Source organism: Macaca mulatta, chromosome 10 (genome assembly GCF_049350105.2).
Source record: "Macaca mulatta isolate MMU2019108-1 chromosome 10, T2T-MMU8v2.0, whole genome shotgun sequence".
NCBI classification, from domain to species: domain Eukaryota; kingdom Metazoa; phylum Chordata; class Mammalia; order Primates; family Cercopithecidae; genus Macaca; species Macaca mulatta.
In genome coordinates this window covers 20,623,297-20,650,673 of record NC_133415.1, presented here as the reverse complement: position 1 = coordinate 20,650,673, position 27,377 = coordinate 20,623,297, and the positions used below count along the sequence as shown (strand labels likewise).

General features: G+C 51.6%; 1 protein-coding gene, 1 long non-coding RNA gene and 1 pseudogene across 11 annotated transcripts in view; 2 read left to right on the top strand and 1 right to left on the bottom strand.

Annotated features, from left to right (window-relative positions):
* OSBP2 (oxysterol binding protein 2) overlaps positions 1-27,377 on the top strand; it is a 221,185-nt gene that overhangs the window by 189,923 nt on the left and 3,885 nt on the right. For 8 of the 9 annotated variants that reach the window (XM_028827841.2, XM_015150163.3, XM_015150162.3 and 5 more), the window contains 9 exons: positions 10,889-11,081; positions 11,692-11,809; positions 12,634-12,688; positions 12,862-13,008; positions 14,129-14,374; positions 16,533-16,653; positions 16,870-16,973; positions 17,044-17,139; positions 17,223-17,407. In XM_028827841.2, the coding sequence (XP_028683674.1) occupies positions 10,889-11,081; positions 11,692-11,809; positions 12,634-12,688; positions 12,862-13,008; positions 14,129-14,374; positions 16,533-16,653; positions 16,870-16,973; positions 17,044-17,139; positions 17,223-17,407 (1,265 nt within the window). The remainder of the gene's footprint in view (positions 1-10,888; positions 11,082-11,691; positions 11,810-12,633; positions 12,689-12,861; positions 13,009-14,128; positions 14,375-16,532; positions 16,654-16,869; positions 16,974-17,043; positions 17,140-17,222; positions 17,408-27,377) is intronic. The other variant, XM_077949971.1, reaches the window with a different exon arrangement.
* LOC107000648 (uncharacterized) overlaps positions 9,540-27,377 on the bottom strand; it is a 36,007-nt gene continuing 18,169 nt past the window's right edge. For both annotated transcript variants that reach the window (XR_013399284.1, XR_013399283.1), the window contains one exon: positions 9,540-13,058. This is a non-coding gene — a long non-coding RNA (uncharacterized LOC107000648). The remainder of the gene's footprint in view (positions 13,059-27,377) is intronic.
* On the top strand, positions 25,554-26,381 carry LOC144331565 (eukaryotic translation initiation factor 4H pseudogene; annotated as a pseudogene).

Sequence of the window (27,377 nt, the reverse complement as noted above, 5' to 3'; positions counted from 1 at the left end):
ACGATTCCTGAGCATCCCTGGTGGGCCCAGCAGCGTCTCCCCACCCATTCCCCACAGGCCACCTGTCCCTGGTTGCGTCTTCCTGCCCTGGTGGTAGTTCCCCCAACACCCATGCCCCAGCTCCTAAGGACTGGGCTATGAGAGGCTGGGACAGGCCCTGCCAGTGGCGAGCCAGGATGGGAAAGGGGATGAGTGTTCCATGCATTGAGTGGCATGCCGAACATTCTGCATGCACCTTCCCTGCCCACTCTGCAGGCTTGCGCATGGGGAGACCGAGGCTGAGGGGCTCGGGATCCCAGCTGAAAAGGATACGGGCCCATGTCTTCCTGATTCCAGAGCCCGCTACACTGCTGCATTATGGTAGAGAAATAAACCTGACCCTCCCCGTGATCGGGGTTAGGAGGTCAAGAAAACCTCCCCTGTCCACCCTTACCCTGCATCCCTGTCCTGGCACCACTGATCACCCACCTGCAGGCCTGCAGAGTCTCACAGATCTTTCTACTGCAGCATCTTGACCCTGTCCTTCCAGCAAGGGCAGGACACAGTATCTCTCACAATCCCTGTAGCCCTGTGGCCTCTATGCCTGGCTCAGAGCCCAGCACATGGGAGCCTCGGCAAATGAGAGAGAGAGAGGAGGGGTGGAGAGAATATTGTGAAAAATCACAGGGGCAAATGAATGAATCGCTTAGTGTCTGGCAAAATTCCCTAGTGGGTAATTTTTTTGACTCTGATAAAAGCCAGCCTAGCAGATCCTTGCTTGAATTACTGTTTTGGGTAACTGTGAATTCGCCTGCCATTTAAGAGAAACCCTGTAGCACTATTAAATGACTTTGGTTTTTAGAATGAGTCTTGAACCATAACGTGCCTGCGCACAGGTGCTCTGCCAGGCATGGGGTGGGGACATTCTCTCTCACAGCAGCGTCCTCCGTGAGCACCAGGGTGTACCTTGTACAGTGGCACTGCTTCTGTCACTTGGCTTAAGGTGGAAAATGATTGAGTTTGTACATATTACAAGCTCATGCTTGGAGTGTTAGTATCCACAAAGTGAAAAAGCTGCAGGAGCAGGTTCCGTCTGCAGGCCAGGGTAGCAGAGCGAGGCTGGGCCGTGTTCTCCCCTGTAGTCCTGAGCCCCCTGGGTGGGCCGGCAGCTGGGCTCCATCCTGCTTCTTAGCAGCCTGTGGGCTCGTTCCTGCTGCTGTCCCTCCAGTCCCTGCAGGCAGGTCCCAGCCCAGACCGACTGCACCTGACTCGACCCCCATTCCTGAACTTGGAAGGTTCCTCATAGTTGGTCACTCATGCTGGGCCCAGGACTTGGTCCTTCTGACCACATGACCCTCTGTGGCACTTGGGAACCTTGAGCTGTGAGGGTGAACACAGCCCCAGCCTTGTGGGCCCTGCACCCTCCTGTGGGAGCTGTAACCACATAGGTGATACGGGATGTCAGCGGCAAAAAGACCTTTAGAGGAAAGAGCCAGTGAGGTGGGATGGGGTGAGAGGCCACAGGCTGGGGGCTGAGCAGAGGCACAGGTGCCAGGCGCCCTGGAGTGTGTACTGGGAGCCACAGGAGGGGAGGTGAGAGTGAAGAGGAGGCCAGTCACAAGGGACCTCATGCTGACAGCGTTGTGCTCCCACTTGAAATGAGGGACTCAATGCCAAGTGACTCAATGCCAAGGTCAATGATTCAAGGCCAAATAAAATGATCCCACGTGCATTTTAGCGAGACCCCTCTGCTGCTTGGAGAATGTGCTATCCTCGAGGCAGGGGCAGGTGCTTGAGGCCCTGCGGGGGCTCTTGGGCAGTGAGAGTAGAGCTGGCGCCCATGAGAATGGGCGGTGCTGCTCTAAGCTGAAGGCAGGGACAGCAGAGTTGCTGTGTGGTTGAGAGAAGAGGCCATGGGGAAGGACCCCATGCTGGGGGCCTGGGCCCCTACAGAATGGGGGTCTTGCTGTTTGACGCCCAGTTTGGCCCACACACGGGTTCTGCAGGATGCAGGAGGGTCTTTCCCAGGAGTGGGTTTTGTGTAGCTAGTGAGTGGGCAGAGCTAGCTCGAGGTGCCCAGTGCAGGCAGAAAGCAGGGAGGGCAGGGCTGGCCAACAGAGGGTAGATGCTTACCAGGCCTGGATGGGACAGATGCCGCACTCTTGGTCCCTGGGTTTACCAAGGAAGGTAGTGTCCCTCAGGAGACACACTTTGGTGCCTGCCGCAGGGCTGGCTGGGCAGTATGGGGTGCCTGCGACATCCTGATGGCAAGGACATGGGAAACCCTGAGGAGGAAGGGCACCCGGCACAGCCAGCACTCGATGGAGTGGGCTCGGGGCACACTCCACTTGGGGATACTCCAGCTGCAAGGGCAAAGTACAAGGGGGAAGTAGGAGACACTGGGGGCACCAGATAGCCATAGTGGGCACCGGGGGTAGGCAGGGCTGCTGTGGAGAGGGTCACAGGAACAGAGACAGCAACCTGGGGCCCTCATACAGGGCTTCTGATGTGGGGCATCGTAGAAACAAAGACCCCTGTCGGAAGGGGCCCCCACTGCCAGAAATGCTGAGGTTTCTCTGAGGCCCCGCTTGGCTCATGGCCCAGGAGGTCACGTGGGGCTCCTTAGGCCAACCCAGGCGGGGGTGAGAGGCCCGGAGCTGCTCTCCGTTGTCCCTCTGGGGCCTGTGGGGCAGGTTTCTGCCCAGCTGACCACCGTCCTGCTCCTGACAGCTTGCTCATCCAGGACCTGGGGAGATGGGTAAAAATAGATTCCAGGTTTGTCTAAAATCAGTTGGCAAACTGGAAGCCAGATGGTGTTGGTTCCTGTGTGTGAGTGACAAACTATTTTGAATGTGGAGAGGCTATTTTGAAGTTTTAATTGGAGTGGAAAGCTGCTTCACCAGTGCCGAGAGTGAGTCACATCAAGGAGACACTCTGATCGACCCGCGGTGGGGACTGGGAAGGGCTGAGGCCCCTGTGTGCTACCAGCCTGTGCCAAGGGCTCCTGTGAGGAGCAGGCCCTGGGAGCTCAGCCTCGGGGGGGCAGGCAGGTGATGGAGACACAGCATGACAGCTTGGCTGGGCCAAAGGGATCCCTGGGGGAGCCCAGCACTTCCCCTTGTGGCTCCACAGGTCCCCAGTCTGGGTCTTAGACACTTAAGACCAGAATCACAGTGCAGTTCCTTCCTGCCTTTATGAGGCACCTGCTGAGCTTGGGTTTCATCCTGTGTAAAGTGAAGCCAGGCCAGGCACGGTGGCTCACGCCTGTAATCCCAGTACTTTGGGAGGCCGAGGCGGGCAGATTACTTGAGGTCAGGAGTTTGAGACCAGCCTGGCCAACATGGTGAAACCCTATCTCTACTAAAAATACAAAAACTAGCCAGGTGTGGTGTCAGGCGCCTGTAGTCCCAGCTACTCAGAAGGCTGAGGCACAAGAATCGTTTGAGCCTGGGAGGCAGAGGTTGCAGTGAGCTGAGATGGCACCACTGCCCTCCAACCTGGGCAAGAGCAAGACTCTGTCTCAAAAAAAATAGGTGAGGCCAGCCCACCACTCCTCAATGGCAGGGGAGGCAAGGTCCTGTTACTCCAGTGAGTCCCCTGGCCATGCAGAGGGGCTCAGGGAGACCATGACTCTCTGTGATCTCACCACTCATCACCTTCAGAACCACAGGCTGGTGAGAGGCAGAGTCTGTGGCAACAAGGGATGTGAGGATCAGCGTGGAGGGTGGGTAGACTTGGCCCTAGAAACCAGGAGAGCAGAGGGTCCTCCGGCCGCCCACCTGGGAGCCCAGAGCTGGAGGGCAGACACGTCAGATGCCTGGCAGGTCCTGGACCAGCCGCACTTTCTCCCATTATCCCTGCACCAGGGGTGCTGGGACCTCCTGCGTGTGCTAATGGCTGGAGCCAGTCGCCCAGCCTGGACCATCTGGGCATTTGACCAATCTCCCCACCTCCTCCATGAGCCCAATGGCTGCCCACATCAATGCCTAGCAGGCCTCTGGTGCCTCCCTCACATCCCTGTCTAGGAGGGAAGTTTCCAGGCAGCCACTGAAGGCCAGACAGGGTCCTGGCTCTGCATGCTCCCGAGAGCTTCAGAGGCTGCCCTAGGTCACACACAGGGGACCCAGGCTAGCTGACCTCACACCTTGCTCTCCCGCCTGTCCCAGGGAGCAGTGAGATCGCTGTCAGGATTAAGATTAGGAACAGCAAAAGCGATTAGAGTTTGTCCTCCTTTTCCTGGGGTACATCTGGGCAAAGGTTTCCAGGTCAGAGACGCTCAATGTCTGTCCCATGGGGCACCGGTGACCAGCAGCAACCCCCGCTCAGACCTCACATGGCATGGCCCCTGACTTGGTTTCCCCTGGGTGGGCAGCCCTTACAGCCTTCTTCCCCAGGCCGGACTTCTCAGTAGGGAGAGTCCCTGGTGGGCAAGCAGGGCCTGGACTCCCCAGGTGGGGCTACCCCAGGGTGGAGACCCCCCCCCCTTGTCTGTCGAGCTTTGTGGTTCTCACTCTGCTTGGGGGCAACTCAACAGGCTCCCTGCCCTCCCCATGGAGACAGGACCACACTGCTCAGGGGCCCTGCATCTCAGAGCACCCACACCCCCAACACCCCTCTCACCGGAACCCTCTGTGCAGCACTTGGGGGTAGGTGGAAGGGGCAGGCCTGGGAGACCGGAACTCTGTCCCCACGCTGAGGACAATCAACCTGACAGGTCACAGAATCAGGGACTCTGTAGAAGCCCAGGAGGGCGCCAGGAGATTACAGGCCTGTCCCAGGGTGGGCAGTGGGGTAGCACCCATGTGGGCCCAGGCACCACCTCCAGCTCCCACTAGGACCCCTCACTCCCCTCCCCTGAAACAATGCAGGACACAAATGTGTGGGCAGGGGCTTCAGGTCAGCCTGTCTCTCCTCCCGCTTACAGCTGAGCATGAGTCCCCTGGCCCCAGGTAGAGTTGTCACAGAGCCTCAGAGAAATGAGACCACGTTCAGGCCTGGGCTGGGTCAGCCAGGCCCCCCCTGGGCCCCTGGGGACCTCCCCCTGCCAGCCCCTCTGCTGGGCCCCAAGCCTAATCCAGCTTATTGAGCACACAGCACACAGCCCAGCTCAGCATTCTGAGAACAGCAGGGCCACGCCAGGCGCCTGCCTCTCCCCACAGCACAGCCAGGATGGGGCCTGGAGAAGGCTGGCAGCAGCAGAGGAGACCCTGGGAGTTGGGGATGGACACCAGGTGGGTGCATCTGGGCTGGAGGAGGTGGACAGGCTCTCTGCATCCACAGGGTGACCAGGGCAGCTCATCTGCTGTGATGGCAAAGGCCTTGGGTGCAGACACATAAGGCCTTTGATATTAGCACACAGCAGCTTTCACCCTGTCCCGCTTTTAGGTGACTGTGACACTCTATGACCTGCATGTGCCCAGCCTAGGCACATGTACCCAGATGAAGCCCAGCTGTCCCGGGGACTTCCTGTCTCCCTGCTGCACGATGCCAGCCGGCCCTTTGGTAGCCTTGAGGGGGACCGAGGTCACTCACAGCCAAGTTATTAGCCAGCAACCCTGGCTGTGTGAACAAAGTCCTCAGCTGGGGCTAAGGGTGCTGGGAGGCCACCCCTTCTCTCTGAGGCTAGGGCTGGGCTCTGTTGCTTGGACAGGGTTATTCCCAGGCAGCCTTGTTAGTATCTCCCAGGAACCTAACTCCACACCAGGAAGGCTCTGGGATCCCACAACATCCCTGCCCTCAAGGGGGTCCCAGACAGCAATCAAGACTTAGCCTTACAAAGTAAACCGTAACAGCACTGGTTCCGTGTCCTGGGAGACATGCAGGTGAGATGCTCAGGGACTTGGATCCTGGCCCTACACACACCTCCTCATGGCCTTGGGCGAGTCCCTCAGTCACCCTGAGCCTTCATTTCCTCCTCGGTCATGCACACTATATTTTAAAAAAATCTATTTCAGTGCTTGTAAGAATGCCTGCAATGGCCTGCCTCACAGTGGGCCTGAGGTGTGAGGGAGGTGGGGCTGGCACCAGAATCAGCAGGTGGGTTTGGATTTGAGCCAGGGAAAAGCAAGAAGACCTGGTGGGCCACACTCAGGTCCCTGGGAAGGAATGGAGCCCCAGGAGATGAGGCTGGAGAGGATTGGAAACCGTGTCTATGAGAGGCTGTCAGCTGCCTGGATCTCTGGAAAAAACAACAAATCCTCCATTTTCCCTTGAAGGAGAAAATGGTCATTTCTAAAGTACTGGAGCCCCTGTGAACAGCAAAGGTAGGACGTAGGGGGCCTAATTCATCTTTGTTCTCTTGTCATCTTTCCCTCTTTGCTTTTGCTGCTGGGAAGCCCAGGCACCCTCAGATGTGAGTTTGTGGGAATTCTTACCATGACCTTTGGCTAGTATTTTAAACTGCTGTTGTATAGCTCTTTTGTAAGTCTTGCTGTAAATGACATGAGGTATATGAAAACAAAGCACCCAACTATGTGAGAACTCGTGGACGAAGAGGACGATTCTGGGGGCTGTAGAAGATTGGCAGGAAGCGATGGTGCAGGGATGAGGGAGGGCGGGTGCAGAGGCCTTGTGCACCCAGATAGGTAAGAACTCAGAAAACCATGAAGCACCCATTCACTCTCACCATGCACAGCACAGCCCTGGCCTCTGCACCCCTGCTCGCATCAGGCAGGCGTGGGGATCGTGCCTTGTGTGGAGGTGGTCCTGGGGCCAGACAGACCTGAGATCCCATCCTGTTCACCCTGTGCTGACCTAATTAGCCCCTTCTCCCTGGCCCTCAGTCTCAGGATGCAGGGGACTTCCCTGAAGTGGCACCCCGGGAGATGAGGGTGCGCTTCCTGACTTGCACTCTGTACCTGCCATGAGACCAGCTCAACAGAGCCTGGAGACCTGCATGGGCCAGGGTCACAGCCGACCGGTGGCACAGGGGCAGGAGGGCAGCAGCGTCAGGGAGCCATGAACAGGTGGCTGGAACCAAGACTAACTTGACGAAGCACTGGGCCAAGCTTAGGGCAATGTGGGGAGGAGGGTCTCGTGGGAGCTGCAGCCAGGCAGGAGGTACAGCAAGCTCTCAGTTCAGGACCTGGGTTCTGGATCTGGCTCTGCCACCTCCTTGCTGGGTGCCCTCAGAGCCAGCTTTGCTGTCTTGGGATGGGGTGGGAGTCTCTGTCTACCCACCTCACGGGGCTTCTGTAAGGGTCTGGAACATTCCTGAGGCACCTAGAGGGATACTGTGCCCCCACCTCCACCACCGCCCTTACATCCACTGGCAGAAAACCAACAAAGAGGTGCCGTCTGGTCTGGCTGCTGAGATGCACTGTCTCTGAGTCTGTTTTCAGGGTCCTCACTCTAAGGCCTACAGCAGTGAGGGACAGGGCTGTGGGTGAAGCAGGAAGGCCACTGTAGGACCCCAGGTGGTGAAAGGCTCGGCTCCCAGTCACAAGCCAGGGAGCAGTGGAGTCAGGCCTGGAGCCGGGTCTCCCAGGACTCTCCCAGACCCACTATGGGGTCTACAAATTGCATGATGGACAGTGACTATAGCCCCACACCCAAGGGACAGCCTTATAGACCCATAAACTCAAAATAGCCCAGACCTTCAACATCCTGGACTCAGTCTCACACATCATCAGGATGACGCGCATGAGATAAGGAGGTTTCTTTCCTTCCTCGAGGAGACCTTTCCCCCTGCCTCAACCTGCGGGGAGGAGACCTTCATCTGTCCAATGGGGGTGATTGCATTCCTCCCACCTGGAGAATTTTGCTGGGTGAGCAGAGACAGGGCAGCTTGTGGGCACAGCATCTGTCGGGCACCACTGTCTGTTTCACAGAGAGGACGTGGGCTCAGAGGGGCCAAGGGGCTTCTGCTGGAACCCAGGTTTTCCAACTCCTGATAGTGCGCCCCTGGCCACCACACTCTGCTGGCTTCCTTGGGCAGACCATGCCGCATCTCTAGGCCCCATTTCCACATCCCCAGGATAAGGAGGCACGCCTTGCCCTGCCCACCCTGCATGGTGCTGTGAGGGAGATGGGGAAGGGAAGGTGCTCAGAGGAGGGCTTGTTCAAGGAATGGCATCCCTGGAGCAGGCTGTGCAGCCAGCGCTCTGGAGCAGGGGCGGGCTGGGCTGGGGACCCTTTCCACCAAGCCAGGCTGGCCACCAGAGCTCGGGCTCTCCCTGTGGGGTGGGCGAGACTGCTGAGCCCCCAGGCAGGGTGCCCCAATGCAGAGCCTTGGGGAGCCTCCCACCCTTGGAGGTGCTGGTCCATCCTCTCCTGAGGCCACCTCAGGACACCCCCAGCTCGCTCCCACTGCTGTCAGTCCCACCCCCCTGGTAGGTGTCATTCGGCAGCAAATATCTGGGAGCAGCTGCTGATTCAGGGCCATTCCTGGCACAGTCGCTGGAGAGACCAACCCAGTGGGCAGGCGTCTGAGTGGGCATGACTGAGGGAGCAGGCCATTTCCTGGGGGAGCGATGCTGCAGAGGTCTGAGGAGTGGTGGGAGTTAGCGGTCATGGGCCTGGGCACCAGGTGCCGGGGCAGATGCGGGAGGTGATCCACAAGACATATCTGTTGAGTGCTCCCTCGCCCCGCCTGCCACATCACCTCCTGATATTTCCTCAACAGCTGCCTTATCTCTGTGTCACAGGTGAGGACTGGTGTGCCCATCTTCCTCCTTTGGGGTGGGACAGCCTGCAATGTGCATAGAGCTCAGTGGGTGCTCCAGGTCAGCTGTGGCAGTTGGGTTGGGAGGGAGTGCTGGGGAGTGGCAGCTGGGGCCACTGATGCAGCTGTGGGCCAAGGAAACATCCCTTCCTACTGGGTTAAAGAATGTGTCCAGAAAGGGCAAATTCAGAGGTTCCTAGATTGGATCTCACTGGCCTCCATGGACAGCTGAAGCCTGAGCCATCCTTTCCACTGTAATGATGGCAGAACGACCATCCCCTGCTTCAAAACTGTGTGGTGCAACCACCTATGGACCTGGGAAGCTGAAAAGAATCCGGATGTCTTAGTAGACCACAAGCTTGAAGGGAAAACCTTAAAAGCAGTTATGTGATTCAGATTCTGAGGTAGCTTGGTAGAAAGTGCCAGTCACAGTTCTGCCAGACAAGACCAATTACCTCTCTGAGCTGGGTAGGATAGCAGAACGTGGCTTTCCTTCCTTCTGTGCCACGGCCAGGGACCGGCCCAGTGGTAGACAAGGGCCAGTGACAAACCTAAGGCCTAACACTGCAGGGAGGATGTGGCTGCAGAGAGCTCAGCCCCTGCCTTGATGAGCAATAGCAGCCACCTCAGCTCCAGGCGAGCTGCTGCTGGGGAGGCAGCGTGCACACCCGTGGCATCTGGCTTTGCTGCTCCCCAACTGGCATCCTGACCATGGGAGGCCAACCAGGGTGAGTGCTGGTTGCTGGGTGGGCTCTGAGGCGGCTATGGTTCCCACATCCCCATGGAGGCCAAAGCGGGCAGTGAGCATGTTTGTTACCATCCCAGCAGAGGGGGAAGCTAGACAGCCCCCAGGGCCTTCTTCACTGCAGGTGTCAACAGAAACAGACTCTGCAAAATATTTGAAAATATTTATTCTGAGCCAAATATGAGTGACTACGGCCATGACATAGCTCTTGGGAGGCCCTGAGAACATGTGCCCAAGGTGGTCGGGGTGCAGCTTGGTTTTATACATTTTAGGGAGGCATGAGGCAGCAATCAAATACATTTAAGAAATACATTGGTTTGGTTCAGAAAGGCAGGACAACTCAAAAGCAAGGTGGGGAGGGGCCTTCCGGGCTATGGGTTAAACATTTTCTGGTTGGCACTTGGTTGAGTCATCTAAAGACCTGGGATCAATAGAAAGGAAATGTTCAGGTTAAGATAAAAGATTGTGGAGACCAAGGTTCTTTTTCAGTCTTATAGTGGCTCCCCTTAGAGACAATAGATGACAGATGTTTCCTAATCAGAGCTTCAAAAAGGTGCTAAAACTCAATCTCTTCAGGATTGGCAGAGCCTGGAAGAAAACGATCTATGTGAATAGGGATTCTTTACAGATACACGTTTTCCCGCACAAAGGACAGCTTTGCAGGGCCACTTCAAAATATGGCCAAGAAGCATGTTTTGGGATAAAATACTTTGTCTTCCTTGACTCGTAATGTTATGCCAGTCAGGTTGGAAAGTAAGTCACGATATATAGGGTTAAATAAAACCCATCTGATGAGAATTTATGGTTTTTAGGGCATGACTCCCCAGACGCCTTACATAGGAATTTGGGCAAGATAAAAAATATCAGAGCTTAGTCCTCACAGGGAATGGCGGGGGGGTGGGGGGAGCAGATGTGTTATAGGAAAGGGGTCCTGATCCAGACCCCACAAGAGGGTTCTTGGATCTCGCACAAGAAAGAATCAGGGCGAGTCTGCAGTGCAAAGTGAGAGTTTGTTAAGAAAGTAAAGGAACAAAAGAATGGCTACTCCACAGACACAGCAGCCCCTAGGGCTGCTTGTTGCCTATTTTTATGGTTATTTCTTGATGATGTGCTAAACAAGGGGTAGAGTATTCATGCCCCCCTTTTTAGACCATAGAGGGTAACTTCCTGATGTTGCCATGGCATTCGTAAACTGTCATGGCGCTGGTGGGAGTGTAGCAGTGAGGACAACCAGAGGCCACTCTCGTCACCATTTTGGTTTTGATGGGTTTTGGCTGGCTCCTTTACTGCAACTTGTTTTAGCAGCAAGGTCTTTATGACCTGTATTTTGTATCTCATCCTGTGACTTAGAATGCCTTAGTGTCTGGGAATGCAGCCCAGTAGGTTTCAGCCTCATCTTACCCAGCTCCTGTTGAAGATGGAGTTGCTCTGGTTCACATGCCTCTGACAGATGGACCCCTGCCGGAGGCCAGGGTCTCATACCGCCACCCCTCCCTCCCCAGGCCTGCAGGGACTTCCTGGAACTAGCAGAGATACACAGCCGGAAATGGCAGCGGGCACTGCAGTATGAGCAGGAGCAGCGCGTGCACTTGGAGGAAACCATTGAGCAGCTGGCCAAGCAGCACAACAGCCTCGAGCGGGCCTTCCGCAGCGCCCCCGGCCGGCCGGCCAACCCCTCTAAGAGCTTCATTGAGGGTCAGTGCCTGGGCGGCCAGGGCAGGGCTGTCCCGTGACCTTCTGCCAGCTGGCTCTGCATATACAACTTCTGCTCCCCCACATGCATATCCCTGGCTGTGTCTATGTGTGGGCTGGGCTTGGCCAACTCTGGACTGCCTTTTTGTGCTTTGTATCTCCCGTGCCCATCACCCACTGGCAACAGTTTCTCTGCACCTAGGTTCACATTCTCAAGAGTTAAGTTTAATGAGCCCAGCTGTCCCTTGTGTGACAGGGGTGTCCTGGTGCCAGGTGGCCACCCACCTAGCCTTGGGTTGGGGGTCATGGGGATCGTGGACAGGGGTCCAACAGAAAGGGAAGCTGGGCCACAGAAAGACTGACCCACATGCTGGGAGATCGGGGGCGGGGGGGTGGGGGCTTCCAGAAAGAGGCCCCTGTGCAATGAATGTGTTGAAAGCACATGATTCTAGCAGAGGGAGCAAGGGTGGCTGCGGCCCAGGGCTGCCCAGGTGACTGAAGCAGGAGGAGAGTGAGGCCAGATGGGGGTTGAGGGAGCCCTTGGCTCTGGACTTAGGGAGGCAAGATGAGCCTTTTGTGAAGTTACAAACTAAAGCTCTGCCTATGTCTCTAGGAAGCCTCTTGACTCCCAAAGGAGAGGACAGTGAGGAAGATGAAGATACCGAGTACTTTGATGCCATGGAAGACTCCACATCCTTCATCACCGTGATCACTGAGGCCAAGGAAGACAGGTAAGGTGGCTGCATCTGGGCAGAGCCTCCCCCACCCTGGTCTTAGGCTGCATCTGGTCTTTTCACCAGCTATCTACTTGTTTACTTGGGGTTTTCTTTCCTTTAAATCTTGCTTTGGCCAGGCCCACTGGCTCCCAGCACTTTGGGAGGCCAAGGGTAAAAGGATTGCTTGAATACAAGAGTTCGAGACCAGCCTGGGCAACATGGCAAAACCCTTTCTCTACAAAAAATACAAAAACTAGCCAGGGGTGGTGGTACAGGCCTGCAGTCCTAGCTACTTGGGAGACTGAGGTGGGAGGGTCGCTTGAGCCCAGGGAGGTCGAGGCTACAGTGAGCCATGGTCATGCTACTGCACTCTATCCTAGGCAACAGAGAGACCCTGTCTCAAAAAATCAATAATCTGTCTTGCTCCAGATGGGATTTCATTGTTGTGTGAGCCTCATTTACACAAACCTAGCTGATAGGGCCTCCACACACCTGGGCTATATGGCACAGCCTATTGCTCCTGGGCTACAAACCTGTACAACATGCGACTGTACTGAATATTGTAGGCAATTGTGACACAGTGGTTAAGGATTTGTGTATCTAAACATAGAAAAGGTATATTAAAAATATAGTATGATAGTCTTATGGGACCACTGTCATATACACTATCCGCCAATGAAATGTTGTTATGCGGTGTCTGTCTATACACAGAACAGACGGCAGTGACCAGGACATTTACTAGCAATGAAAACGATGCTGTCTAGAGAGAGGATGGGCCAGGTCCCAAGGAGGCCTCGGGATTCATCAGTAACTTGCCTCCCGCTTTGTGTTTCCTGCAGAAAAACTGAAGGTAGTACGGGGACAAGTTCTGTGGACTGGAGCTCAGCAGACAATGTAAGTGAGAGGGAGCACTGTAAGGGCCGGCAGGCAGGCCCATGCCCCAGTCCAGGAGCGCCACCCTGCCCTTCACGAGCAGTGTGCCAGTTCTCAGGGTGGAGGGCAGATACCTGGAAGCTGAGGGGGCGCTCTGGCCTCTGCTGACGGGGGTGTCCCCACTTCTGTGGCAGGTACTAGATGGTGCCTCGCTCGTGCCCAAGGGTTCATCCAAAGTCAAGAGGCGAGTCCGCATCCCCAACAAGCCCAACTACAGCCTTAACCTCTGGAGCATCATGAAGAACTGCATCGGTCGGGAGCTCTCCAGGATCCCCATGCCGGTGGGTGGCTCGGGCAGGGCAGCCCCGGCAGGTCCTCTGGGGCTGCTTTCCTGTGCATGGATGAGAAGTAATGGCCTGTGTGAAGTACACACAGCCTTGGAGTGTCATTTTCTTAATGGCACCTGAGGAGCATGTAACTAATTATCTAATCGTGTACATAGGCATTCCCCAATCTTCCAAAGTACAGGGATCTTTGGGCTCTGACAGAAGGAGCCAGGGAGAAGCTCTGCATGGATCAGCAACCTAGGGAGCCCCAGAGCACCTCTGGATCTCACGGGGCCTTACCATGTCCTGGCTGTCCCGATCTGTAGATGGGAAGTGGCAGGATGGGGCTGTGTGTGGAGGGGTGGGCCCTCCTTCAGCTGGCAGCCATCCCTGGTGCCATCCCCAGGAAATGCAGACTCGGTGTGGTCACACAGTGGGCTGAGGGCAGAACTTGGATCTTCATGCCACCTGGCTACGGTGGCATCCCACCAGGCCAGACGGTTCTACTGTGTGACCCAGAACGAGTTCCTTCACATCTCCAGCCTCTGTGTCCACATCTGTGGAGTGGGGAGAATCACAACACCCCCTTCACAGTGTCCGGGAGGATGGAGCAAGATAACACAAGGAAGCTGAGACTCGTACCCGATGGCATCATGGTGGGGAGAGTGACCCTGCCCTATGTGACACTGAGACAGGGGCCCTGGGCCTAACCCATCCTGTGCCAGGTCCCATCACAGCTCAGAACATGGGGAAGACCCACTTCCTCCACCCACAGACTCATGTGCTCATTCACTCATTCTCTCACTGCTTCCTAAGATTCGGCACTGAAGATACAGCAGTGGGCCAGGCAGAACCCCTGGCCTTGGCGGGTGTCCATCTGAGCAGAGGAGAGCGACAGCAAACATGATAAAAGTGTGTAGGATGCAGCAGACCAGAAAGTGGGGAGGGCTATGAAGAAAACAGGCAGAAGGGACCAGGGAGGTGATGGCTTGGGGGCCGCAGTGTTGGGACAGGGCCATCAGAGGAGCCTCACTGTGAAGGTGCCGCCTGAGCAGGGATGTCCCTGAACATTTGAGAAAAGCAAGGGCACCATGCCAAGCCGGGGCTGGTGCCCAACCTGACTGCCCACCCACAGGTGAACTTCAACGAGCCCCTGTCCATGCTCCAGCGGCTGACAGAGGACCTGGAGTACCACCACCTGCTGGACAAGGCGGTGCACTGCACCAGCTCAGTGGAGCAGATGTGCCTGGTGGCTGCCTTCTCTGTGTCCTCCTACTCCACCACGGTGCACCGCATCGCCAAGCCCTTCAACCCCATGCTGGGGGAGACCTTTGAGCTGGACCGCCTCGATGACATGGGCCTGCGCTCCCTCTGTGAGCAGGTGAGCGGGCTAGGCTGGCGCTGGGTGGTGCCCGCCCACACTCTGGCCAAGCTGTTCCTGCCAGGCCCAAGGTGACAAATGGGATGCAGCCTCTGACCCCCACTGCCCATACCCAAGGGGCCATCAAACTGAGGTCCAGCCAGGAAGCACGGCCTCCCATGGCAGGGGCAGCACAGGGCCTCCTGGAGACGGTGAGAGGCATGAGAACACAGCATGGTGAGGACAGGGTCAGGCCTGGTTGCAGAGACCGGGAGGATAAGCTCCAGGCCAGGATGCTGTGGAGCAGAGGTGGAGGGGCATCTGTGGGCACTGCTGGGGAGGAGCATGGGGTCACCACCGAGCTGAAGGCAGCTGGCAGGAGGAGCCTGGGTGCAGTGGGATGGACTCTGCCCCAGCCAGTGACAGCAGCCTGTCCCCGCCATCCCTTCCCCAGGGAGACATGCCAAGACCCAGGCTCAGGAGCCTCAGTGGCAGCCCCATGCTGAACCTGGGCGTCCTGGTTGAAAACGAGGGGATTCCGTTGGTGCCAGCATTGCCCTGGCTCCTGGCATGAGCATGGGACGCTGGCCATTCAGATCCTGGTGCTAGTTGAAGAGGCTGCAGCTGCGGCAAGGCCCTGTTAGGAGGTGACTGCAGTGACCCACACAGGGGTGCAGTGGCCAGACCTGGGTGAAGGGGGAGGCCAGAACACTGGCAGCTTTTGAAGGATGAGCCAGCTGGTTTGCCGACGCTTTGGATATGGGGGTGGGGGGCAGTCAGGGTGATCCCAGGTCCTTGGCCTGAACCCTGGAGTGAATGTATTTCTCCATTCAGCAGACGTTAGATGCCCTCAACATGCCAGGTGCTGCTCAGGCATGGAGGTTTCAGCTAGGAAGTGAACAGACACGGCTCCAGTTCTCATGGGGCTGGGAAAGCAGGGCGGATACTGTGGCTGCTTCCAGCTCTTTTGGGTGGTCAAGGAGCAGCTTTGCTGATGCAGAGAGAGTGAAGGGAGGAAACGAAAGGAGGGTGGAGAAGCAGCAGCTGAAGGGGTGGTACACCTGGGGTGGGGCCTGCCTCCTGACCTGCCAGAGGAGCCCTCTCCCGTAATGGAGGGAGTGGCCCACAGGGAGGCCGGGGAGGTGGAGGTGGGAGTGGAGGGGGCAGATACTGGATGCATTTTGAAGGAAGGGCAGGCAGGCTTTGCTCAGGGTTAGAGGAGAAGCATTAGGAGAGCCATAGAGGCTGCCGAGCGTTTAGTGTGAGTGGTTGGAAGGGCAGGATGCTGAAGTGTAGGTGAGGAGGAGGAAGAGCTTCCCACGGGCTCTTGGGGAGGCATCAGCTGAGTTCAGGGCCAGCTCACCATCTCCCAGGGTGGTCTGCAGCTGGGCCTGCACTCCTGGGGCATAGGAAGCAAGTAGGCACCTTTTTCGGAGACAGGAAGTTAGGTGAGGCACACTAGGGGCAGCGGGAGCCCGGCTCTGCCCTGGTCGGGCTCTGCCTGTCTGAGGGGAGGTGTTCAGGGGCAGCTGGAGGCGAGGGGCAGGGCTAGGCTAGGGCTGCTGTCCTGGGGAGTGAGTAGACTCAGGAGAGGGAAGCCTGGGTCCCACGGCCAGAAGAGCATGGAATAAGGAAGAACAGACAAGGGAGGTTTGGTGGCACTGCCAGTAAGGCAGGGGAGGGCTGGGCCGGGGGCAGTGCACTGATGTGGATGCCTGCTCTGGAGCCAAGCTGGCCAGGGGCAGGGCCCAACTGCCCCTTGGCTAAAATCACACTGCCAGTCTGGGCCCCCTTGGTATAACACAGCACAGCAGCCGCACCTGGCATGTGGGGAGGATTAGATGAGAAGTGGACATGGAACCCTCGGCACAGTGTGACACCCTTTGTTTTATCAGTCTTCAGTGCACCTGTCACAGGCACATCTTTGAGGCATGATTTCACAGCCCAGGAGCCAGGCACTGAGAGGCTCAGGACCGCACCCGGATGCTTTTCTGCTCAAGGCAGTGCCTTCCTGGGAGCCTGCCTTGGGTCCATGGCCACCTGAGGAACAGCCAGGACTGCTCCTATGGCCACAGAGCTGTGCCTGCTGAGACAGCGCAAGCTGTCCCTCCCTGGCTGGGGGAGGTGGAACCTGGGCTCATGTCTGGCAGATGCTCACGTCCTGTGGGTCTGGTCTCAGGTGAGCCACCACCCCCCCTCAGCTGCGCACTACGTGTTCTCCAAGCATGGCTGGAGCCTCTGGCAGGAGATCACCATCTCCAGCAAGTTCCGGGGAAAATACATCTCCATCATGCCGCTAGGTGAGCTGGGGCCCGGTGCCTTCCTGGGACAGAGACATTCTGCCTAAGAGGGAGGATTCTGGTGATGCAAAAGCCAGCTGGGGGCTTCCAAGGGAGGCCTCCCTGTAGGCCTGCCTCTCCAACCCCCAGCCTGGTTCTCAAGACACCAGGCCTAAGGGCAGACTGGCCAGAGCCCTGCATGGGGGGCATGACCTCTGACCTGTCCCCCGCCTCCAGGTGCCATCCACTTAGAATTCCAGGCCAGTGGGAACCACTATGTGTGGAGGAAGAGCACCTCAACTGTGCACAACATCATCGTGGGCAAGCTCTGGATCGACCAGGTCAGGGTGCCCTTGGGGAGGGGGTGCATGGCCTGGGGGCTGGCCACTGACCACTGCCCTCCTTCGCCAGTCAGGGGACATCGAGATTGTGAACCATAAGACCAATGACCGGTGCCAGCTGAAGTTCCTGCCCTACAGCTACTTCTCCAAAGAGGCAGCCCGGAAGGTAAGCAGGACCAGCCACCTCTGAGCACCCCAGGGGGCCCAGGGCAGAGTGTGCACCTACGCTGGTCCTGCCAATGTCCACAGGTGACAGGAGTGGTGAGTGACAGCCAGGGCAAGGCCCACTATGTGCTGTCCGGCTCGTGGGATGAACAAATGGAGTGCTCCAAGGTTGTGCATAGCAGTCCCAGCAGCCCCAGCTCCGACGGGAAGCAGAAGACAGTGTACCAGACCCTATCAGCCAAGCTGCTGTGGAAGAAGTACCCGCTGCCGTGAGTAGGGCTGGCAGGGGCCCCGCCACAGGCGTAGGACAGGGGTCAAAGGAGAGGGAAGGAGGACAGTGGACAGAAAGCAACTGACAGGCACAGGAAGTCGGGAGGGTTCAGTCCACACGTGGGCAGAGAACAATATTATGCAGCCGACATCCCAGTGTGAAGGCAGATACCCAACAGTAAATAAATGTGAAACTATCAAACACTATGCACAGACTTTAAGTGAGGTGATAGGACAGAGCCCCTCCCTGTTACTCCCTACAAGAAATAAAAAACATACTTGAAAATAACCATAGGAAATAGAAAACTATAAAATGTGGCATAGGAAAGTCCAAATAAAACAAATAGAAATTTGACACAGAAAAAAAAAATAACTGAAATTGAGAACCCTATGGAATGGTTTAGTAGCTAGAATCTATCACCTGAACACAGGTCAGAAGACGCAATAGAACTGAATTTAAAGAGACAAAACCCAGAAAAGACAAGCAGCTACAGGCAGAAGACAGAGTGAGGTCCCTGGAGCAGGCTCCCTGGTCTCCACTGGGAGCTAGTTTGAGTGCAGAGTCTCCCGTCAGACCTCCTGCAATGGAATCTACATTTCTGTAAGCTTGCTCAGCAAGATTGAGAGCAGGGTTTGGCATACTTCTAGCAAGAGTCCCAAAAGGAAAGAGGGACTGTACCTGAAGATAAAATAACAAAGAACTTCCTGCACCTAAATCTATGCAGTGAAACTAAATCAGAGGAAACTATTAAGCAGCCAGATTTTAAAAAGACATCACTTTCCAAGGAGCTGTCCCCTTATCAACAGAAATGGGAGCTTGAAGACAGTCAAGCAATATCTTCCGTGAGCTGAAAGATGCACTGCCAGCCTAGAATTATACACCCAGGGGGACCATCTTTAAAGGATGAAGGTGAAATCAAGGCATTTTCAGGCAAACAAAAAGCTTAGTTTGGCACCAGCAGACCTACATGAAAGGATATACCTCAGGCAGGAGGAAACTGACCCCAGAGGGAAGATCTGAGACATACGAATGAATAACAGATACTGTGCACCTACATAAATGCTGAACAAACAAGAATAATGTGGGGTATAACATTTTAGAATGCGGCTGCACAGTAAGAAGAGGAATGAAGGGAGGGAAACTGCTCAAAGGCCCCCATGCTGCCCTGGAAGAGGATCAAGATGCACATTTGCTTGACTGTATGAAGTATGTTTAATTGCTATTCCTAGGGTAACCGCTAAAATAATCCATTTAGCTGGAATCCCAGAAGAAGAAGAAGAAAACAACGAAGAGGGAGATATAATGAAGATAAACTTCCCAGAGTAAAAGTAAAGGGATGAAAGACCCTGTACTGAAGTGTGCTCAAGACCAGATATAAAGAAAAATGTTCATCTAGATCATGCGATAGTCAAAATGAAGACCGAAGAAAAATATTCTAATAGCTTCTAGAGAGGAGCAAAAGATTTTAGTCAAGGATAAAGAATCAGACTGACATCAGATTTTTCAACAACCAACATTGGATTAGTATTTTCTAAGTTACAAAATTAGAAAGCAGAATTTTCTATTTAGTCAAAGTATCATTCACATATGGGGCCCTATCCTTTGGCATACAGCCTCAGAAGTTTTACCACACGAAAACCCACAATGAAAACAGTATTGGGCTGGGTGCGGTGGCTCATGCCTGTAATCCCAACACTTTGGGAGACCGAGGCAAGCGGATCACTTGAGGTTAGGAGTTCAAGACTACCCTGGCCAACATGGTAAAACCCTATCTCTACTAAAAATACAAAAATTAGCCAGGCATGGTGGTGGGCACCTATAATCCCAGCTACTCGAGAGGCTGAGGCATGAGAATCACTTGAATCTGGGAGGCAGAAGTTGCAGTGAGCTGAGATCGTGCCACTGCACTCTAGCCTGGGAGAAGAAAAAAAAAAAAAAAACACTGGACATAGTACTTAAAAGGGGGAATGGAGGAAGCAAGGATGTCACAATAGATGAATAAAGGGGTTTTGTTTGCTTTTTCATTGTTTTTTGTTTTGAGATAGAGTCTCATTCTGTCACCCAGGCTAGAGTGCAGTGGCATGATCTTGGCTCACTGCAACCTCTGTCTCCCAGGTTCAAGCAATTCTCTTGCCTCAGTCTCCCGAGTAGCTGAGAGTACAGGGGCATGCTGCTACACCTGGCTAATTTTTGTATTTTTAGTAAAGACGGGGGTTTCACCATGTTGGCCAGGCTGGTCTTGAACTCTCGACCTCAAGTGATCGGCACACCTCAGCCTCCCAAAGTGCTAGGACTACAGGTGTGAGCCACCACACCCAGCCTAAAAGTTATTTTTAAAATAATTGCTAGGATCAAAGAAAAAGAGAAAATATGTCCATAATAATGAAGATTTAAAAGTTTAGATAATGTTAGCATGATGGAATTTGAGGAGAAGGGGAAGAACCTCAGGGATGTGAAGAAATGCTAAGTTCTTATTGGAAGGAAGAAACATTTATAAGATTGTTAAAATAGTAAGAGAAAATTATAATGAAGCATTATTAAGGAAGGGAAAGTTGCTATAATAAAGGTTGAGTTCATCAAAAAGATATAATAGTTTTAAACATTATGCATATAATTAAATGCCTCAAAAATATACAAAGCACATATTGATACTTAAGGAAGAAATTGATAAATCCATCACCACAGTGGGAAATTGGGAGGTCAAATGGAAACAACTGAAAACAATCCAGCAAGTATATGGAAATTGAAACAATATAGGCTATACAGACTCATGGATGAAACTCTGAGAATGTATTTTTTTCTCAAGTATACATGGAATGTATGCAAAAATTGATTGTGTACTAAACCCTAATGGAAGCCTCACAGATTTACAGAGAGTAGCATACAGACCACAATCTATAAGACAATTAAAATAGAAGTTACAAACAAACTGATCAAAAAATCCCAAATATTTGGGAAAAAAAATTAAGTTGCTAAATAACAGGCAAAATAAATTAGAATGAAAAAATGCAAAATATGTAGAACTGAATGATATAAAAGATATTTGGCCGGGCGTGGTGACTCATGCCTATAATCCCTGTACTTTGGGAAGCCGAGGCGGTTGGGGGTGGGGATCACTTGAGGTCAGGAGTTCAAGACCAGCCTGGCAAACGTGGTGAAACCCTATTTCTACTAAAAATACAAAAATTAGCCAGGCATGGTGGCATGCGCTTATAATCCCAGCTGCTTAGGAGGCTGAGGTGGGAGAATCGCTTGAACCTGGGAGGCAAAGGTAGCAGTGAGCTGAGATCATGCCATTGTACTCTAGGCTGGGCGACAGAGTAAGACTCCATCTCGGGGGGAAAAAAAAAAAAAGACAAAAGATATTTAAACTGACTGGATGCAACAAAGGCAATGCTTCAAAGGAAATATATTGCCTTAAATCATTTAAATAATGTTGAGGCTTTCTCCTTTCTGAGTTTCAATTCTAATATTAGAGAAAGTTCAACATAGAAATCCAAAGAAAGAAGAAAAAATACTTTAAAAATAAGAGCAAGAGCAAAAGCCTGTGCAACATAGTAAGACCTCATTGCTACAAAAACAAAAAAAAATGTTTTTTCTTAATTTGCCAGGCATGATGATACATGCCTGTAGTCCCAGATACTCAGGAGGACTGAGGTGGGAGGATCACTTGAGCCCATGAGGTCGAGGCTGCAGTGAGTTGTGAACACACCACTGCACTCCAGCCTGTGTGACAGAGCAAGACCCTGTCTCAAAAAATAATAATTTTTGGCCGGGTGCAGTGGCTCACGCCTGTAATCCCAGCACTTTAAGAGGCCGAGACGGGCGGATCACCTGAGGTCAGGAGTTTGAGACCAGCCTGACCAACATGGAGAAACCCCGTCTCTACTAAAAATACAAAATTAGCTGTGCATGGTGACGCATGCCTGTAATCCCAGCTACTCGGGAGGCTAAGGCAGGGGAATTACCTGAACCTGGGAGGCGGAGGTTGCAGTGAGCCGAGATCACACCATTGCACTCCAGCCTGGGCAACAAGAGCAAAACTCTTGTCTCAAAAAATAATAATAATAATAATTTTGGCTAGACATGGTGATTCATGCCTATAATCTCCCGTATTATTCCATTTTCACACTGCTCTAAAGATACCACCAGAGATTGGGTAATTTATAAGGAAGAAAAGGTTTAATTAACTCACAGTTCTGCCTGACTGGGGAGGCCTCAGTAAACTCAATCATGGCGTAAGGCGAAGGAAAAGCAAGTACCTTCTTCACAAGGCAGCAAGAAAAGAGCAGAGTAGGAGAAATGGCCACTTACAAAACCATCAGCTCTAGTGAGAACTCACTCATTATCAGAAGAATAGCATGAGAGAAACCACCCCCATGGTCCAATCACCTCCCACCAGGTCCCTCCCCTGACATGTGGGGATTACAATTTGAGATGAGATTTGGGTGGGAACACAGCCAAACCCTATCATCCCAGCACTTTGGAAGGCTGCCGTGGGAATATTGCTTGAGTTCAAGAATTTGAGACCAGCCTGGGCAATATGGCAAGATACCATCTTTATATTAATAATAATAAAAGCAGAAATCAATAAAGTCAAAAGTTGATTCTTTGAGGCACAAAAAAACTGTTAAAATAGAAAACTACTGACAAGACTGAGCAAGACAGAAATAAATATTAATGAAAAAGGTTTAATATGACATATAAAGTATAAAGACATAATTAAAACTTAGATCGGAGGGACAAATCTTAGAAAAATATAACAAGAACTAACTCCAGCTGGGCACAGTGGCTCATGCCTATAATCCCAGCACTTTGGAAAGCAAAGGCAGTTGGATCGCTTAAGCCCATGAGTTCAAGACCAACCTGGGCAACAGCAAGACCCTGTCTCTACAAAAAAAAAAATTTTTTTTAATTAGCCATGTGTGGTGGTACATATCTGTAGTCCCAGCTACTCAGGAGGCTGAGGCAGGAGAGTTACTTGAGCCCAGGAGGTCGAGGCTGCAGTGAGCTGTGACTGCTACTCCATACCAGCCTGGGTGACAAAGCAGACTCTGTCTCAAAAAAAAAAAAAAAACAAAAAAGAAAAAGAACTGACTCTAGAAGAAATTAAAAACACGAATAGTCCTATAATAAAGTAACTGAAGCAATAGTTTAAAAATTACCATAAAGAAAACACAAGGCCCAGATAATTTTACAGGTTAATTCTCCCAATTTTTTCAGAAACTTATTATTCCAATTTTATATAAAGTGTTCCAGATCATAGAAAAAGGAAATATTCACCTCTCCTATACTGTGAGGTCAAGATAACCCTCATACCAAATTAGACTAAACTAGCAGTAGGAAAATAAAAGTTCTACCCGATTTCACTTATATTAATAAATACGTGGCCGGGCGCGGTGGCTCAAGCCTGTAATCCCAGCACTTTGGGAGGCCGAGACGGGCGGATCACGAGGTCAGGAGATCGAGACCATCCTGGCTAACACGGTGAAACCCCGTCTCTACTAAAAAGTACAAAAAACTAGCCGGGTGAGGTGGCAGGCGCCTGTAGTCCCAGCTACTCAGGAGGCTGAGGCAGGAGAATGGCGGGAACCCGGGAGGCGGAGCTTGCAGTGAGCTGAGATCTGGCCACTGCACCCCAGCTTGGGCGACAGAGCGAGACTCCGTCTCAAATAAATAAATAAATAAATAAATAAATAAATAAATAAATACATAAGCAAAACTCTAAAACAAGATATCAGAAAATCCAATCCAACAGTGTATAAAAAAGATAGCATTCTATAATCAGATTGAATCTATCCTGGGTATACAGAATGATATTAGAAAATTCATAGAGTAATCATATTAACAGATTTCAATAGATTCAGAAAAAGCATTTTAGGTGCCTAGATACAAGATTAATATACAAAAGCCAGTTGCACTTCAGCAAACAACTAGAAAAATGCAATTTAAGATAAGACACCAAGGCTGGGTGCAGTGGCTCATGCCTATAATCCCAGCATTTTGGGAAGCCAAGGCAGGCAGATCACCTGAGGTCGGGAGTTTGAGACCAGCCTGACCAACATGGAGAAACCCCATCTCTACTAAAAATACAAAATTAGCCACGCGTGGTGGCACATGCCTGTAATCCCAGCTACTCCAGAGGCTGAGGCAGGAGAATCACTCGAACCCAGGAGGCGAAGGTTGTGGTAAGCCAAGATCACACCATTGCACTCCAGCCTGGGCAACAAGAGCAAAACTCCATCTCAAAACAAAAAAGAAAAAAATACCAATTAACAGCATATAACATCAAGAACCTTGCAATAAATCTTATAATATATTCAAGACCTCTATAGAAAACATTATAAAACTTTAATAAGAGATACCAAACAAGAGATAAATAAATGGAGAAAGATATAATGTTCATGGATAGGAAGTATTGTAAAGATGTCATGATCTAAAAAATCAGTAAATCAAACAAAACCCCAATAGGGACTTTCATGGAACTTGATATTAGAATTTTTAAACTTATATTGAGGAATAAAGGGCCAAGACATTTCTGAAGAAGACCAAAGAGGACTTACCTACTAGATACCAGGATTTTTATTTTGAAACTCCAGTGGAACAGAATAGTAAGCCCAGAAACAGACCCATGGATATATGTACCTCTGATATATGACAAAGGTGGCATATCAGATCTTGTGGGAACATGGAATGGCTCACCAAATGGATATGGGTAAAAATGATTATCCCTATGGAAAAAGATGCACTTAATCCCTCCCTCACATTATAAAGAAAATCAACTCCAAATAATGGCCTAACAATAATATTAAGTTTGACTTATTGTAAACAATGACTTAATAAGTTTAAAAGGATAAATATCTTTTAGACCCTAAAGAAATATTAAGACACAAGCATTCATATATTTGACCATATTAAAGTACTTTTGTTCATTGAGAACTTTACTCACTAAAAGGCAATTTAAAGAAAGTGAAAAGACGATGCATAAACAAACTTGGAGAAGGTAATCATAATACCTACCTACACTTGACAGAGGATTATTATCAAGAATACAGAGTATTTTATCACAGTTAAAAATAATAATTTTTAAAAGATCACATAAAAAACTTTTTTTTGAGATGGAGTCTCACTCTGTCACCCAGCCTGGAGTGCAGTGGTATGATCTCAACTCACTGCAACCTCTGCCTCCCGGGTTCAAGCGATTCTCCTGCCTCAGCCTCCTGAGGAGCTGGGATTACAGATGTGCACCACCATGCCTGACTAATTTTTGTATTTTTAGTAGAGACGGGGTTTTGCCATATTGGCCAGGCTGGTCTCAAATTGCTGACCTCAGGTGATCTGCCCACCTCTGCCTCCCAAAGTGCTGGGATTACAGGCAAGAGCCACCATGCCCAGCCCACATACAGAACTTCTAATCAACAAATAATGTAAAAGTAATGGGAAAATGCACAAGAGTCATGAACAAGAATTTTGCAGAAAAAACATATATAGACAGTCACCATATAAAAACCATATATGTTGAAGAAGCCATAGATCTACAATATCTCTGATATATTGCTGCTGGCAACGTAAATTGGCACAACACTCGGGAAAACAGTTTGGCTTTACCTCCTAAAGATGAAAAATCCACCAGGCGTGATGGCTCACGCCTGTAATCCCAGCACTTTGGGAGGCCAAGGCAGGTGGAACACCTGAGGTCAGGAGTTCGAGACCAGCCTGGCCAACCTGGTGAAACCCTGTCTCTACTAAAAATATAAAAATTAGCCAGGCATAGTGGCACACACCTGTAATCCACATGCTACTCCAAAGGCTGAGGCAGGAAAATTGCTTGAACCTGGGAGGTGGAGGTTGCAGTGATCTGAGATGACACCACTGCACTGCACTCCAGCCTGGATGACAACAGTGAAACTCCACCCCCCCCCGCAAAAAAAGATGTACAATCACACAATCATAACACAGTAATTCTACTTCTAAAAATATACTCAAGAGAAATTCTTGCAAATGTACAACAGGACTTATGCATAAGACTATGCATGAGACTATTCTAATAAAAACTTGGAAACAACACAAATTTATTGAATGAATAACTGTGGTACGTTCATATGAAGGAATATGTACAGTAGCTAAAACTAAACCCTAGTAACATGAAGCAATATAGGTAAATCTTAGCAATATAATAAGAAAAAAAAAAAGCAGAAGGTGCTGCAGCAGTACTGGTGGCCATGGTTCCCGTAGCCAGAAGGAGTTGCCCACAGAGCCCCCCATACAATATACATAGGAAATCTACCTTTTAATATGGTTCAGGGTGATATAGATGCTATCTTTAAGGATCTAAGCATAAGGAGTATACGGGTAGTCAGAGACAAAGACACAGATAAATTTAAAGGATTCTGCTATATAGAATTCAATGAAGTGGATTCCCTTAAGGAAGCTTTGACATACGATGGTACACTGTTGGGTAATCGGTCACTTCATGTGGACACTGCAGAAGGCAGAAAACAAGATAAAGGTGGCTCTGGATTCAGAAAAGGTGGCCCAGATGACGAGGATTCAGGGATGACTTCTTAGGAGGCAGGGGAGGTAGTCACCCAGATGACTGGCCAACAGGCCCCGCAATGGGCACCCATGTCAGAGATGGTCCTCCCCTCCACGGATCCAACATGGATTTCAAAGAACCAACAGAGGAGGGAAGAGCACAAAGAACATGACTCCAGCTTAAACCTTGAACGGTTGTGATACCCCTCAATCAAGTAGCCAATCCCAACTCTGCTATCTTCGGGGGTGCCAAACCCAGAGCGGAATTCATCCACAAAGAGCAAGAATGAGCCTGCGGTTGGGAGGGAGTGGGACTTGGGGGGTTGGAGCAGGACCACAGCCTGGTGAGTCCCTGGGCTGTGTTCCTGCTGCTTCCACTTCTGCGCCTGCCACTGGCCTCCCCACAGTGAAAACACAGCTTGTTGAGTGCATGCCAGCTGTTAACAAGTGGTTTTTAGTACATGGTGGGCTTTGCTGTATCTATGTAGCGCCTGTTTGTGTGTTTTTTTTCTTTCTACCACTGCTTCCCCATTTTCCTTCTGTCCTCTTCCTCCCAGCTCCTTCTTTTCCTAGCAGCACATGGGGTTCACCGGAGGATCGGAGGTGGCTGTGTGGGGGAGTCATTTGGGCTGCGGTGCTGCATCATTTTTCTCCTTGGCTTTCTCTTTTTACCTTAGACACTGGCCCGACTCCAGGCGTTTCCTTTCATTTCTTCAGTGTTTCTCTTCTGACCTGCATGTTGAGTTCTGTATTGCGTTGGCTTCCAACAAAAACCAGAAGTCACTGACAGACTGAACTGCAGTATAGTATTCAGCTGTGATGGACATAGAGAATTGGAGGCACCTTGTTTTCACAACTAGGATAAAAATAGCTGTTAATCCTTGCAAGGTCCTTTCCATTTCTATTGAGAGGGAGCCCTGGCTCCATGACCCCTTCCCTAAGTGGACTGTCCAAAGGGATAGGCTCACATGAGAAACAGTGAGACCTGAAAGTGGAGACTGTGGAATAGTGGTAGGGAGTCCATGGAGAAGATACAGTGAATGTTCGTATGCGTTCACGTGTTTTTGTTCCTGCTCTTTCGAGGTTGTGTCCCAGCTAGTTCACTCCTTTCACCAGACATGGTCGAGGTTCCCCTCTCTGGCCAGCTGCAGCGAATGGCCAGATGGTTTCTTTTCTGCTGGGCCGAGGCACTTTGGGGGTTGGGGGTAGTGCTGGCACTGCACTTGGTTGACTGCAGTGCTGACACAGCGTTTCCCCAAATCCCTGTTGCCTGTGTGTTTGTGTTTATCTGTTCCTAATACAGACAACACAACGAGATACTGTGCTTCCCACCTCCCCTTCAATTCATAGCCAAAATGGTTCTAGAATCTGGTACTTTACTCATTTCCTTTGATAAATGAAATTGTACTATGCAGAGCTGTCAGGAAACTTCA